At 36.2% G+C, this 12,184-nt stretch overlaps 1 protein-coding gene across 3 annotated transcripts in view; it reads left to right on the top strand.

Moving 5' to 3' along the window:
- Hgf (hepatocyte growth factor) overlaps window positions 1-12,184 on the top strand; it is a 71,566-nt gene that overhangs the window by 2,757 nt on the left and 56,625 nt on the right. For 2 of the 3 annotated variants that reach the window (XM_006235979.5, NM_017017.2), the window contains exons 2-4: window positions 4,207-4,372; window positions 8,068-8,180; window positions 9,361-9,475. In XM_006235979.5, coding sequence (XP_006236041.1) covers window positions 4,207-4,372; window positions 8,068-8,180; window positions 9,361-9,475 — 394 coding nt within the window. The remainder of the gene's footprint in view (window positions 1-4,206; window positions 4,373-8,067; window positions 8,181-9,360; window positions 9,476-12,184) is intronic. The other variant, XM_039107018.2, reaches the window with a different exon arrangement.

Raw genomic sequence — 12,184 nt, 5'->3', positions numbered from 1 at the left:
ACAGATAGCAAGTGAAGGTCGCCTTTTAGGATGGGTGTCCTGGGTCACTAGTGGGAGTAGAGCCTGTGGTTAGAAAAGTACGATGGGAGAAAATGGTAGCGCTGGATGTCATGCTGAACCAAGTGGTTTCTGCAGTGAATGTTGGAGGCAGGGGCTGACTACATTTGCAGAAACAGAACATTAACAGTTCCATTTCAATGTGGCTGCTCTCCTTCCTGTGTGGAAGAGTGTTGCAGGTGGAGAAGGAGAGTGGAGACAGAGAACAGGATGGAATATCTACAATAAGGAATTCCAGAAAAGAAAGTAGAAAAGGGAGAAACTTCAAAACTCACCATGACCAATTCATTCTACACGTGTCCTAGAGAGAGATACCATGTTGCTTCTTAGCTACCAGTACTTGATCTAAATCTGCCAAGGCTTCCTCCTCACTGTCTTTATTTACCAGGAGGCTAGCTTCTCCCAAAAGGGGGCAGGCGGTACTGTCAGAGAGTGGTCTGAATCCTAGATGGTAACAGTGGAAACTGGGACATCTTTTAGGGATGCTTGTCTCTAGGAGTTAAAATTCTCCAGTCACAAACCACTGCCTCTGCCCATCAATTACTTGTAGACTTTCAACTTAAGGTCTTGCCAGTTCAAACTGTTAATCACTAATCATGGGGGGGGCAGTTTTTTCAGTTATGGGGAGCCAGATTCCTGCTCTTTCCACACCATGCAAATCCTTGCTTTGCATGACTTTCCTTTGAAGTCCATGGTTCTTCCATACAGAAGAAAATATATGAGGTACTGAGAGAAGCGAGTGTGAGGCCCAGGGACCAGTGGGAGAAATGTGTCTGTCTTCAACCACCTTGGTATGCTTGACCCTGTTTTCTGTTTATAGCTTTTCACCAGGATCCTGATGGTCTCAGTTCTAAAACAGAGACTTCAGGTTCTTCCAGAAACATAACTTCCAGAATATTTCCCTAAGCTGGAAGAAGAGAAAGGAGCATAATTTAAAATATGGGAAAGCTTGACAGATTTGCAGTGTTCTCTTACCCTTTGATTTCATTTTAATATTCTTGTTTATACACTTGTACTAACAAACACATTAAAATAAGAGACACAAATGTAGCCCAAACACATTTTTTATTTTTTTCCTGAAAATTAGACTCAATTTCTTAATTGTTTGCAGTAAAACAAGGATCAGTTGATACAGGCTGAAGAGATAGTGAAATCTATTTTCAGCAAAGGAATCTTCTTTCTTCAGATGCTGATTGGATGACTTCCATTTTGACTTTTTTCTCTTATTGAAGAAATAATTAGTTTTATAGATACATGAATTAAATGATCTATAGGCACTTTGAACATCATAGTTTTGAGTAATTAGTTACTGATCTAGTATATAGGACTGAGTTACAAGGGGAAGTTCACATGTCCCAGTGTGCAGGATTCTTAGTATCTGGTTGTGCTTGGTCCATATTAGCACTGAAGTGCTGGCGTTTCTACTTACTGTGCAATAAAGGGAGATTAGGGATTTATTTATTTTTCTGAATGCTTTTTGATCTTTAGTCATGGAACACTTACTAGCAAGCAAGGGTAGCTTGTTTTATGAGGGAAAACCATACATTAACACATTTCAATAGGACAACTGAGGATCTGTGAAACTAATCAGAGCCAATAACTGCAGAGGCCTCTTTCTTACAGAACAGTCTTCATGCTCCCTTTTATTGGCATTGACCCGAGGCTCTGTTTTGAAAGATAATTACTTAAATGCCTTAGGAACTCAATGCTTATCATTAGTAATTTTGAAATTATATTTTTGTTCTTATTTTACACTTAGACACATACAAAACCACATTGTACATAAGACCAATGCCATATTCTTAGCTGGCAGAATGGCAGAATTCATATATATATACATGTATATATGATGGATTATATATAATATTATATCTATACAATATACATATATACAACCCATACCCATATATATGTATTTATATATGTATATATATTTACATATATAGTAAATTTTGGATAAAGTTGTTTTTAAAATAGATTTTTCTCAATGCATACTCCTAGTCACAGAAGATATTTGTATTTACAATAAATTAAATTGTTTTCATACTGTGAAATATTTAGGAGTGCCAAGGAAGTAGTGAGATAAGGTCACAGAAAGAGAAACATGTGGCAGAAATTTATTTCTCTCTTTAACAAGATTCTGTGTCAGAAATGTCAATCTTCAAAATATCATGCCTTCTTTCATTATAAGAATAACAGTTATATCAGATGTTAAGTGATGAAACTTTAAGAATAATACCAATACTCTTTAAAAATCCATTTTATTTCAATTACTAATTGTATTTTCAATATTTCCTTAAAATTTCAAGTAACTCCTTCTTAATTGAATATTTTTATAAGTTGAACAATTGATTTCTTGAAATTCCATGTGATTAAACAAAGTTATTTGGCAACTCAGTAAAAATGTCATAATTATCTGACTTTCATGCTATGCCAACAATTTGGACCCCTTACTCTTTAAATAAGGCACTATTAATAACCTTTAATGACATACTAAGAACTATTAACAACATACTTTGAATAAGATTAAATAACATATATAACATAGATTAGTGGATTGAATTTATATACCAAGGCTTTTATAAAATATAATCTCTTACATCATAACAGTAGTATCTTACAGGCCAGGGAAAAGCACCACTATAGGGATTAGTACCAGGCTTTTGGAGACTGTATTCTGGAGTTTTGCAAAGAATTAGGAATTTGGAGAACTGCGTGTTTTCTCCTATTTATTGTGGACTTCAGGTTAGGATAGACATTAACGAGTAGCATCTGCAGGCTCAGTGAACTCACTGGAGACAGTGGTTGCTGGCAAACAGAGTATGATGCCATTCTTGGTACGTACTTCACTCTGGTAGCCATATTTCCCACTTTGTTGCACAGAGAGAGCTTCGTTCTCTTTTCTTGACACATTTCACCACATTTAAAGACCAGGAATGCACTTCCTGCTGTAGCATCCAAGCTTCTTTTCAACTGATCGCTCTGAAGCAAATCTTCAGGAAATGTTTAGAAATCACATTTCCACAAGCATTCTTAGCAATTCTTAGATAAAAGACGACGACATTGCAAGTGGTGCTGAGTGCTAGCTTCAAAGCTGGGCCTCTGCCTTCCCAACCCGAACTCTTTGGAGTGGTTAATTAATTTCTTCCTATTACTTTAGTTACCTCCAGTTGAAAATGCATATATTAAATTGTCATTGTGATCAGGGCCATTATACAAATTGATGTGTAGGTGTGTGTGACTCCATACTAGTTACACAATAGTTGTGGTCTAATAGATGATTGATCATTAGTACTTTGAATAGTTTTACATTGGGATACCTTTAAGGAAACTGAGAATAAATTGTTTTGTTATCTTCAGATTATGCATGTATTGAAAAACTTTAGGCTTTTTACTTCTGTGGTTTTTTTTTATACTAAGTTTCATGCTATCTAAGGGTCTTGTCCATTCATGAAGAAAAATGATATTGCTACATTAAAGGATAAAGTTTTACATACATTTGATTTACCATGTTTGACCTGATCTCAACACAGTTTCGTGAAGTTGAGAAATAGTGTCCCAAACACTGAATATATTTTTGTTCAAGACTAAGAGGTGAGGGATTAAAATATGTATAGTGTGATACATCTGAAGAGCAAGTCTGAAGAGTTTGTCCAGTGAAGAGCTTTTAGTGATAAGTTCTCATTTGAATAGAGTTACCTAGATAGCACTGTAACTTACATAAGGAACCACTGTGGGGAAAGAATAGTTTAATTACAAAGCACGGCATGCTTCTGGCACCGATACTTGATTCTCTATGTTGTCTGGAGAACATCATTTCTTTAGGGTGAGCTTTGTCCTAATTTTAAAATAATTATTCTTTAGGGTTATTTATTCTTTGGGGTGAACCTTGTCCTAATTATTCAATGCATCCTTCATTTGAAAAGACATAGATTAATGAATTTGCATAGCAACTATCTGTAATTGTAATGCTCTTTTTTCTTTCTCTTATACATCCTCACTATGTCTACCCTACCCTCCTAGAGGTATGCTGTGTTGTCTTATGTCCTATAAAATCATTATTTTGAAGGTGTTCCTTAAGGAATTTTCTCCTCTGTAATCATCACAAACATTTTTTACATTGAATTCATTAATTTTTGTATTTGCTAGAAGGACAGAAGAAGAGAAGAAATACTCTTCATGAATTCAAAAAGTCAGCAAAAACTACTCTTACCAAGGAAGACCCATTAGTGAAGATTAAAACCAAAAAAGTGAACTCTGCAGATGAGTGTGCCAACAGGTGCATCAGAAACAAGGGCTTTCCATTCACTTGCAAGTAAGTCACTTTACAGTGTTTATAAAGTAATTATATAATAGTCATATTTTCACTTCCTTTTTGGTAGTAAACACAATCAGTCCTTTAGAACAAATTTGAGTCTAGCTTTAGTTCATTAGAACAAGGATAGAACTCTCAGCTGATGTAAACATTGAATGAGTATGGGAGGCTCTGAAAACTGTCTTCCAAAGTACACAGTCGCTTTGGCTATGGACTTTGAATAATTATCATTGAACTAAAATCAAATGGGATTGACCTTTATATTCTTTATTATTATTATTATTATTATTATTATTATTAATTATTCTAAAATATTGTGCCTATTTTTTTTTCTTCTATAGAAGAGCAGAGGAAATATTTTCTGGGTAGGAATTGGGCAGCAGCCAAAAGCTACTGCAACTTATATCATCTCTGAAGGGATTTCAATAAAAGGTGTTGAGAGAATTATATAAAAACCCAGAGTGACTGGTGTCAGCAGCAGAGACTGCTTCAAAGAAGTTAGGGCACAGTGATGGGAAAGGTTTGCTGGGAAGTGATGGAGCCTTTGAGAGGCTCCAGTGGTTTCAGGAAGTGAAGTTCTTATCATTTGATACCCCCCTTATTACCTTGCCATTGATCTTAGAGGTAGAAGCATTCAAGTTTGAAGTAGCAAGGTGAAAATTTCATCCTCGTGTTCTTTCAAATAGCCATAAGAACATATGTTTCTTGAGTAAAGTATGGTGATGCACCATATAATGCCAAACAGTAAGCAAATTAGTATGAGTTCATGACTAGCATTGGCTACAAAGCTACACACACACACACACACACACACACACACACACACACACACACACCAAACATATTTTTTGTTTATTTTCTATTTTCTTTCGCCCTTAAGAAATAACATTGTGTAGCCGAGAGCTAAAGATATGGTTTGGTGGTTAAGAACACTTGATGCTTGTGCAGAGACAGGATGTGGTTCCATAAGGGACCTCACCACCGCCTGTATCCAGTTCCAGGGTATCTCATGCCCTCTTTGGGCCTGCAAAGGCATGTGTACACATGGTCTGACACGTACTCTTGGGTTAATAAATACATTGTTAACAAAAGATTATGTGGCTGAGATGTAACTCAGTGCTGGGATGGGGTGCTTTCTTAGAATGCGTGAGGCCTTGGATTTCATTCACAGAATTAAAAATGAGCTTTTTGTAGAAATGTTATCAACGTTCAGTTTTTGCATATTCAACTTTCACAGTGACTTTTTATGAGGATACAGAGTCAGTGATACCGTGATGAGAGATTTCTGTCTAGTCTTCCCTGTCTCAAAGAAATGGGGATTATGGGTCTGTAGGGAAGGACATGGTCACAGAAGGTCTTCGGGAGGCTTAGGCAGAAGAAAGACTATCTCTTTTCTATTTTTAAATCCAAACTGCCCCTCTCAGGAAGACATTTCCTGGCAACCGTAGTGGGAATTGGATTTGTAAGCTTATCCTTGGGATAATTGTGTTTCATTCTGACTTTTGCTTAGAAGCCTTGAATTTGGAGACCATAAGGCAGGAATGATTACTCTCACCCAGTGTCTGAGCTGTGTAAATTTATGGAGAGGTTCTGTTGGCAACTGGGTTGAAGTTGAGACTTCCCTCCTCTGGGTTGAAGGGTAAAGGAAAAGCAATAGGAGAAGTACAATTCATTGTGAATTTTTAATGCTGAGTGGGAAATTTAGAGAAAATCTGAATACAGAGAGTGTGATGGTCCCACACACTTCACATAGAAGTGTAAATAATTTGGGAAAATGCCCCAGTTTTTGAAAGATGATGCTCTTATGATTCAAGGGAAGTAAAAGTTTCATAGACTGGAAATTGGACCCACTTTTGTGGTTGACATTACTTTAAAAATATAAAGTACTTTGAGACATTTAGCAGTTTGTTTTGGTCAGTACCTTTAGGTCACTAAAACTAACTTATATTAGCTACAGGAATGGTGGGGACAACACATATTGACATCTTCCATAAGAACATTATTAAAAGCATATTTTTTAGTGATAATAGTTTTTGAAATAAAATGTGTATTCGGATGAACACTTTATTTGGGACACACTGACTTAGGGAACCTAGCATCCTCACAGTTGGATTCCCATTCTTTTTTTTTTTTTTTTAATTTTTTTTTCGGAGCTGGGGACAGAACCCAGGGCCTTGCGCTTGCTGGATTCCCATTCTTTTAGGTAATTTTTACATACTTTGACTCACCAAACAAGGGTATCATGCGTGACAGTTTCCAAATATTTCATGTTTTCTTTCCTAAGACACTCTCTGGGGGTGGTGATTTGCCTAATACATTTTTTTCTTGCAAATTTCTTATATGTTTACGATGTATCTTGGTCATATCCAGTCCCAGGACTTCCAATTCTTCTCAGGGTCCCCAGTCATCTTCCTGCTAAATTCATTTCTTTTTTTTTTAAATACTCACTGAGGTCAATTAGTGGTACTTATTTGTGTGAATGGCTTTGGAACGTCCTTGGAGGCATGCTCAATCTTCCAGTGACCACACTCCTGAAAGGAAAATGAACCTTTCTCCCTTATCAGCCATCAACTGGCCATGGCTCCTCAAGTAAGGGTACATCGTCAGGCGCCTGTTATCAATCCAATGGACTTCTCAATTGATTTGGTCTTTTGTAGGCAGGAGCAGGAGCTGCTGTGACTTCCTGTGTGGACAAGCCAGGTTTTGGCCAGAGGACAGCTTTTCATATACCTCCTTCTCAGCTTTCGGTTCTTACTCTTTCCCCCTTTTTTATGATGTTTCTTGAACCTTGGGGGAGGGGAGGGGCAGGGTTCCAGCAGTTCCTTATTCTTTATCCTTTTGAGTCTATGTGTGGACCACAGACTACTTTATTGGGAAGCTTCTCTGGATAAGAGTGAGAGCACCACTGTGTCTGGAGCCTGGGTACTCATCCTAATGCATATTAAGAAATATCATTTCAGTCATTTATTTGAAGGACTCGGGGTAGGATCCAAGTCCTTATTCATGTTAAGAAATCTCTCCCATTGACCCATATTCTTAGACATTTTACATTTTGTCTTGAGACAGTGTCTTGAAAGTTGTTCATATCTGCCTTGAATTTACTGTGTAGCCTCTACAGTCTTTAAATACATTTCTCCAATCTCACCATCCTCACAGCTGCAATTACAGGGTTACATAACCAGGCCAGGAAAATATATCATTTTAGATAAATTTGTATACTTAAAAATGTTGGAAGCTAATTATGATAACTCAAATAAATAATCTGCATATAAGTACAAACAAAACTTCCAACTAACTGGGAACATTAAAAAATAATAAAAGCCTTCAGAAATAAGCCAGGTGGTTGTTGAATGTCATGATTTACCCGTTGAAGCCTTTATTTTTCTGTAAATCATTGAGATGTCAAAACTTCCCACAGAATATTGATTTGCTTTTCTAATCTATACCTAAAAAACCTTTGCTTTGACTTTCTTATTTGTTCTTTTAGAATAGGAAACACACACACACACACACACACACACACACACACACACACACACACACACAGTCACATACACACACACACAAACTCACTGACTGTATTTTCATATGTAATAATGCCACATTCTATATGTCTTCCTTGGTAAACATGTGCTCATTAAAAATAACCTGTTAAATTGTAGTATTCCTTCTTTTCATTCAGCTCTCTTTTTCAGGGCCTTTGTTTTTGATAAGTCGAGAAAACGATGCTACTGGTATCCTTTCAATAGTATGTCAAGTGGAGTGAAAAAAGGGTTTGGCCATGAATTTGACCTCTATGAAAACAAAGGTAACTGCCTTCTTCCTAAGCATTCCATAAAGAAATAAAGGATAAAATATGTTTGGCATTCCTTGTCACACAGGTCTTCCTTCCCTGTGGCTGTTTTGGATATATTCTGATTTGTGCCACAATCAGACATTGGTTCACATTGAGGCAAGTGGAGCCCTGACAATATGATGACTGCCAGTGCACAAATTAGACAAAGGCTGTGCTTCCTGGACTTCCCTTAAGTTAGATCCCTCTCCCTAATCAGCTTGTCTTTTCTGCACATTCTTCGTATTATAACGTGTCATGTAAGCTATTAAATCAGGGTGCCTCATAATGTGGCAAACTGTAGGATTAAAATAGTATTCTAAGTTATAATGACTTAGTGTAACTCATGTCATAATGGTGGTTGATGATAAGAAAGCATGGAGATTTGGGGAAAATAAGTTAAATTCATATAAATATGTTTTAGAAGCTGGGCTATTAGTAAAAATATGGGGAATAATAATTAACCCAATGTACTTATTCTATAAACACACACACACACACACACACAGAGACAGAGACAGAGACAGAGACAGACAGAGAGACAGAGAGACAGAGAGAGACAGAGACAGAGTGATAGAGAGAGACAGAGACAGAGAGACAGAAAGACAGAGACAGAGAAAGGCAGAAAGACAGAGACAGAGAAAGGCAGAAATACATAGAGAAATAGTCAGAAAGATACACTAAGAGAGAATAAAAGAACAAAAGACAAAACAAACCCACACAATTCTACTGAGCTAGATAAGACAAATCAGTCCTTTATTTTTTCTTTCAGAGTTTAAAATAGATTTTGAAAGTTACTTAAGCTTTATTTTTTAATATTTTCTTAGTTTTATGTATTCAATCAAGTCATCATTCCTTACCCAGATGAATACATAACTTAATCCAAACTAAGGATGAAGAATAATCTGAAGTTAGATTGTATCATATATTTAAAATAAGAATTTATGTCTATTTGATGTGTTTGTTTTATATTATTCTGAAGTCTGTTACGTTAAAAATACTAGGAGAAGCTTTAAGCCAGAACTTTCAGTGTTATTGGAAACTGTTTACATGAGTTAATGACTTACAGGCTTAAGTGTATTCTTATTTTTTTTCTCCAGTAAGTACAGCATGTGTTTCACATAGTTCTAACATTTTTCTCTATCTTATTCAATAGACTATATTAGAAATTGCATCATTGGTAAAGGAGGCAGCTATAAGGGGACAGTATCCATCACTAAGAGTGGCATCAAGTGCCAGCCTTGGAATTCCATGATCCCCCATGAACACAGGTAAGAACAGCATGAAGAAAAGAGGGCCAACCTTACCTGTCTGCTTGTGAACAGGCACTTATTAGTCCTCTGGGATAACACTACTCCATCACCACTTGTTCAATACTGCTGAATCGCATAAGGCCAAAACTTACAGTGAATTCAGGATTAATTAGTACAAACAGATTTATAAAAATTATTACTTATACCTGGAATAACTTTTTTTTAAATCTCAAGGTCTCAATTTGTAGATGTTGTTGGAAATGATTCTCTCTACTTTTGCCTTGAGAGGGTACTGTGACTTCACAGGGAAGCCATGATTTGGACCTCTGGTCTCACAAAGGGTGTCTTTAAATCTCAGTAGATCTCAGCTTTGGCTGCATGTTAAAATGGCCCACTACACATCTTGGAATGTTTTACTACACAAGGTACAAACAGACGAATGAAATGACAGTCTCCAGAGTAGGGATCGGGACAAGGCTCCAGAATATCTGGGGCTCCTTGATTCCTTCCAAAGTAACAATAAAGCTAAGACCCACTAGTCAGAGCTCTTTTAATCCAGGTTGACCAGTTGCCTCATCTTTATCCTACCTGTTGACTAAAGTCTTGAGAAATACTCTTTTCTTGGACACTAGAAAAATAGTATTGAAGATCAAAAAGACAATATTCATAGCTTATGAGATTTTAATCATCATGGAGAAAAACATAAACATTTTATAAGAACTAGAGAACTAAATGTGTCCATGATCTCCAGACCTATTTAGTAAGAACTCAAATACTTTAAAATAGTTTTATCCAGTTAGAAACTTTACTAGAAGGTTTAGTTTACCATGTCCAAGGATGGAGTAGACAGTTAACTGAACCGTTTCAAATCCTTAGTTCAGGGTCATACAGTGTTGGTAAGGGGCATTACCAGAGTACAAATCTGGCCAGTTTCAAAAATCCAATGTGTGCAGCAACCTTTCTACATGATATCTTCGCTCTATCCATAATATATATGGTATGACTTGTCTGTAATAGAAAAAGATAATATTTACTCTTTTCTACTTTTGAAAAGAATATGGCTGTAAAATTATTGATTCTTTTTAGTAAGCAGGTATGAATTAACCAACTGACTCACATATAAAGTTAAGTTGTCCCATGCTCTAATGAAACCTCTGGGCTTTGCTTTATGTACCCTAGCTAGTAACTCTCCAAGTTAATGCGATCTGTTGTATTTCATTAATAGGAAACAAAATTTTTCCAAGTTATGACAACAATTATAAAGGAATACCTCTGAAACATGAAATTGTCTCTAGCTTAGAAAGTAAATAATACAATTAGTTTTGTTCTCCCTTCTGGGTGTACATACTGAAGAAAACCCACTGGTCTAATGACTAGGCATAAGTGTTTATTAGCAAAGGAATACCATCAAAATGAACCCTCCCTCAGAGCAGGAGAATGTGCTAGACTCCCTAGCAGAGGATTTATTTCAACCTAAATTCCCTATGATTGTCATTCTCTGCTAGATTATTAGTAAATGTGAAATAAATCTCCCTGGGAACGAGCTTTCCTATCCAATCGGGTATTTTGCCAAGGAACATTTCCTTGCAATTTAGAAGTATACAGTGGAAGATATCTTGTATATTATTCAAATCCCTTTTTTACTTAACGAGAGCAATATTTAATTTTCATCAATTAGCAGTTGTGTTGGAATAGCTTCATGATAGCTTAACACTTTAAAATTAGGTGCTAACTAAAGATTAATTTTATGGGTAATGAGAAAAGAAACACTTTTTTTTGTCTAGCAGAGTGATTTATTGTTGACTTTCTAAACAGAAATATTTTACAAATGGCTTAATGGAAAGATGATGATAGATGTTGAAATTAGTATAAAGCTTAATAGAAAAATCAGGTGACCCGATATCTACATCTGTATCCTTCAGTGGCCTTCTAGCCTTCTTCATTAGTGAAGCAGATGATAGAACAGATCAAGTTTCCTACGCACACTGTTTATATTAAAAGACAGAAGTGGGTGCACCCAGAAGATCTAGTTTATGGTTTAGAATATATTTGGACATAACCCAGTTTTAAATATCTTTTTCACTTATCTCTCTTAAACTTTGCTAAGAGCAAGGGCAGAGATAAAAATAGCATCTGTGTGAGTAACAGCTCAGTACAGGCCCCACAGCCTGGCACAGGCCTTTTGTGTAACACATTCTCAAAACATTTGTCTAACGAGCACCTAAGAGGAAGAGTGAGCGAGGCTTCATGCCCTGGCCAAGCATGGGATGTTGAAGATAATCAGACGGAACACCTTGCATACAAAAGAAAGGCATCCGGTTTGAGGGAAAGGTCAAGAACACCAAATAAAGAAACTCTTGAGTCTCTTTGCCCTAAGGAGGGATTTGAGGTGAAATTGATTCAAAATTAGGAAAGCAACTACATCTCTTTTCCTCATTTTCTGAGTTCACCTCCAATGGGAATTTATTTTTTTCTTCTTTTGCTTATCTTTAGTTTAAATTTCTGTTTTTCCCTCTGACTTTTCCTACTTAATATTTTTCTTAAAAAACAAACAAACCAAACAAGTGAACAAAAAGACTATGGTGTTGCTTTCTCACAACATTTTTTTTCTGCTCTAAGCCTCACCTTTAAATCCCAGTTCCACATCCTATCTGTCTCTCATTGCAAAACAGACAGGCTTCTATAAGCTAATAAAAATAACAAAATGAAATATAATAAGATAAAACA

This window comes from Rattus norvegicus, chromosome 4, assembly GCF_036323735.1.
Source record: "Rattus norvegicus strain BN/NHsdMcwi chromosome 4, GRCr8, whole genome shotgun sequence".
In the NCBI taxonomy this organism is placed as follows: Eukaryota; Metazoa; Chordata; class Mammalia; order Rodentia; family Muridae; genus Rattus; species Rattus norvegicus.
Note: the sequence above shows the minus strand (reverse complement) of the source record. Positions and strands in the feature narration are given on the sequence as shown.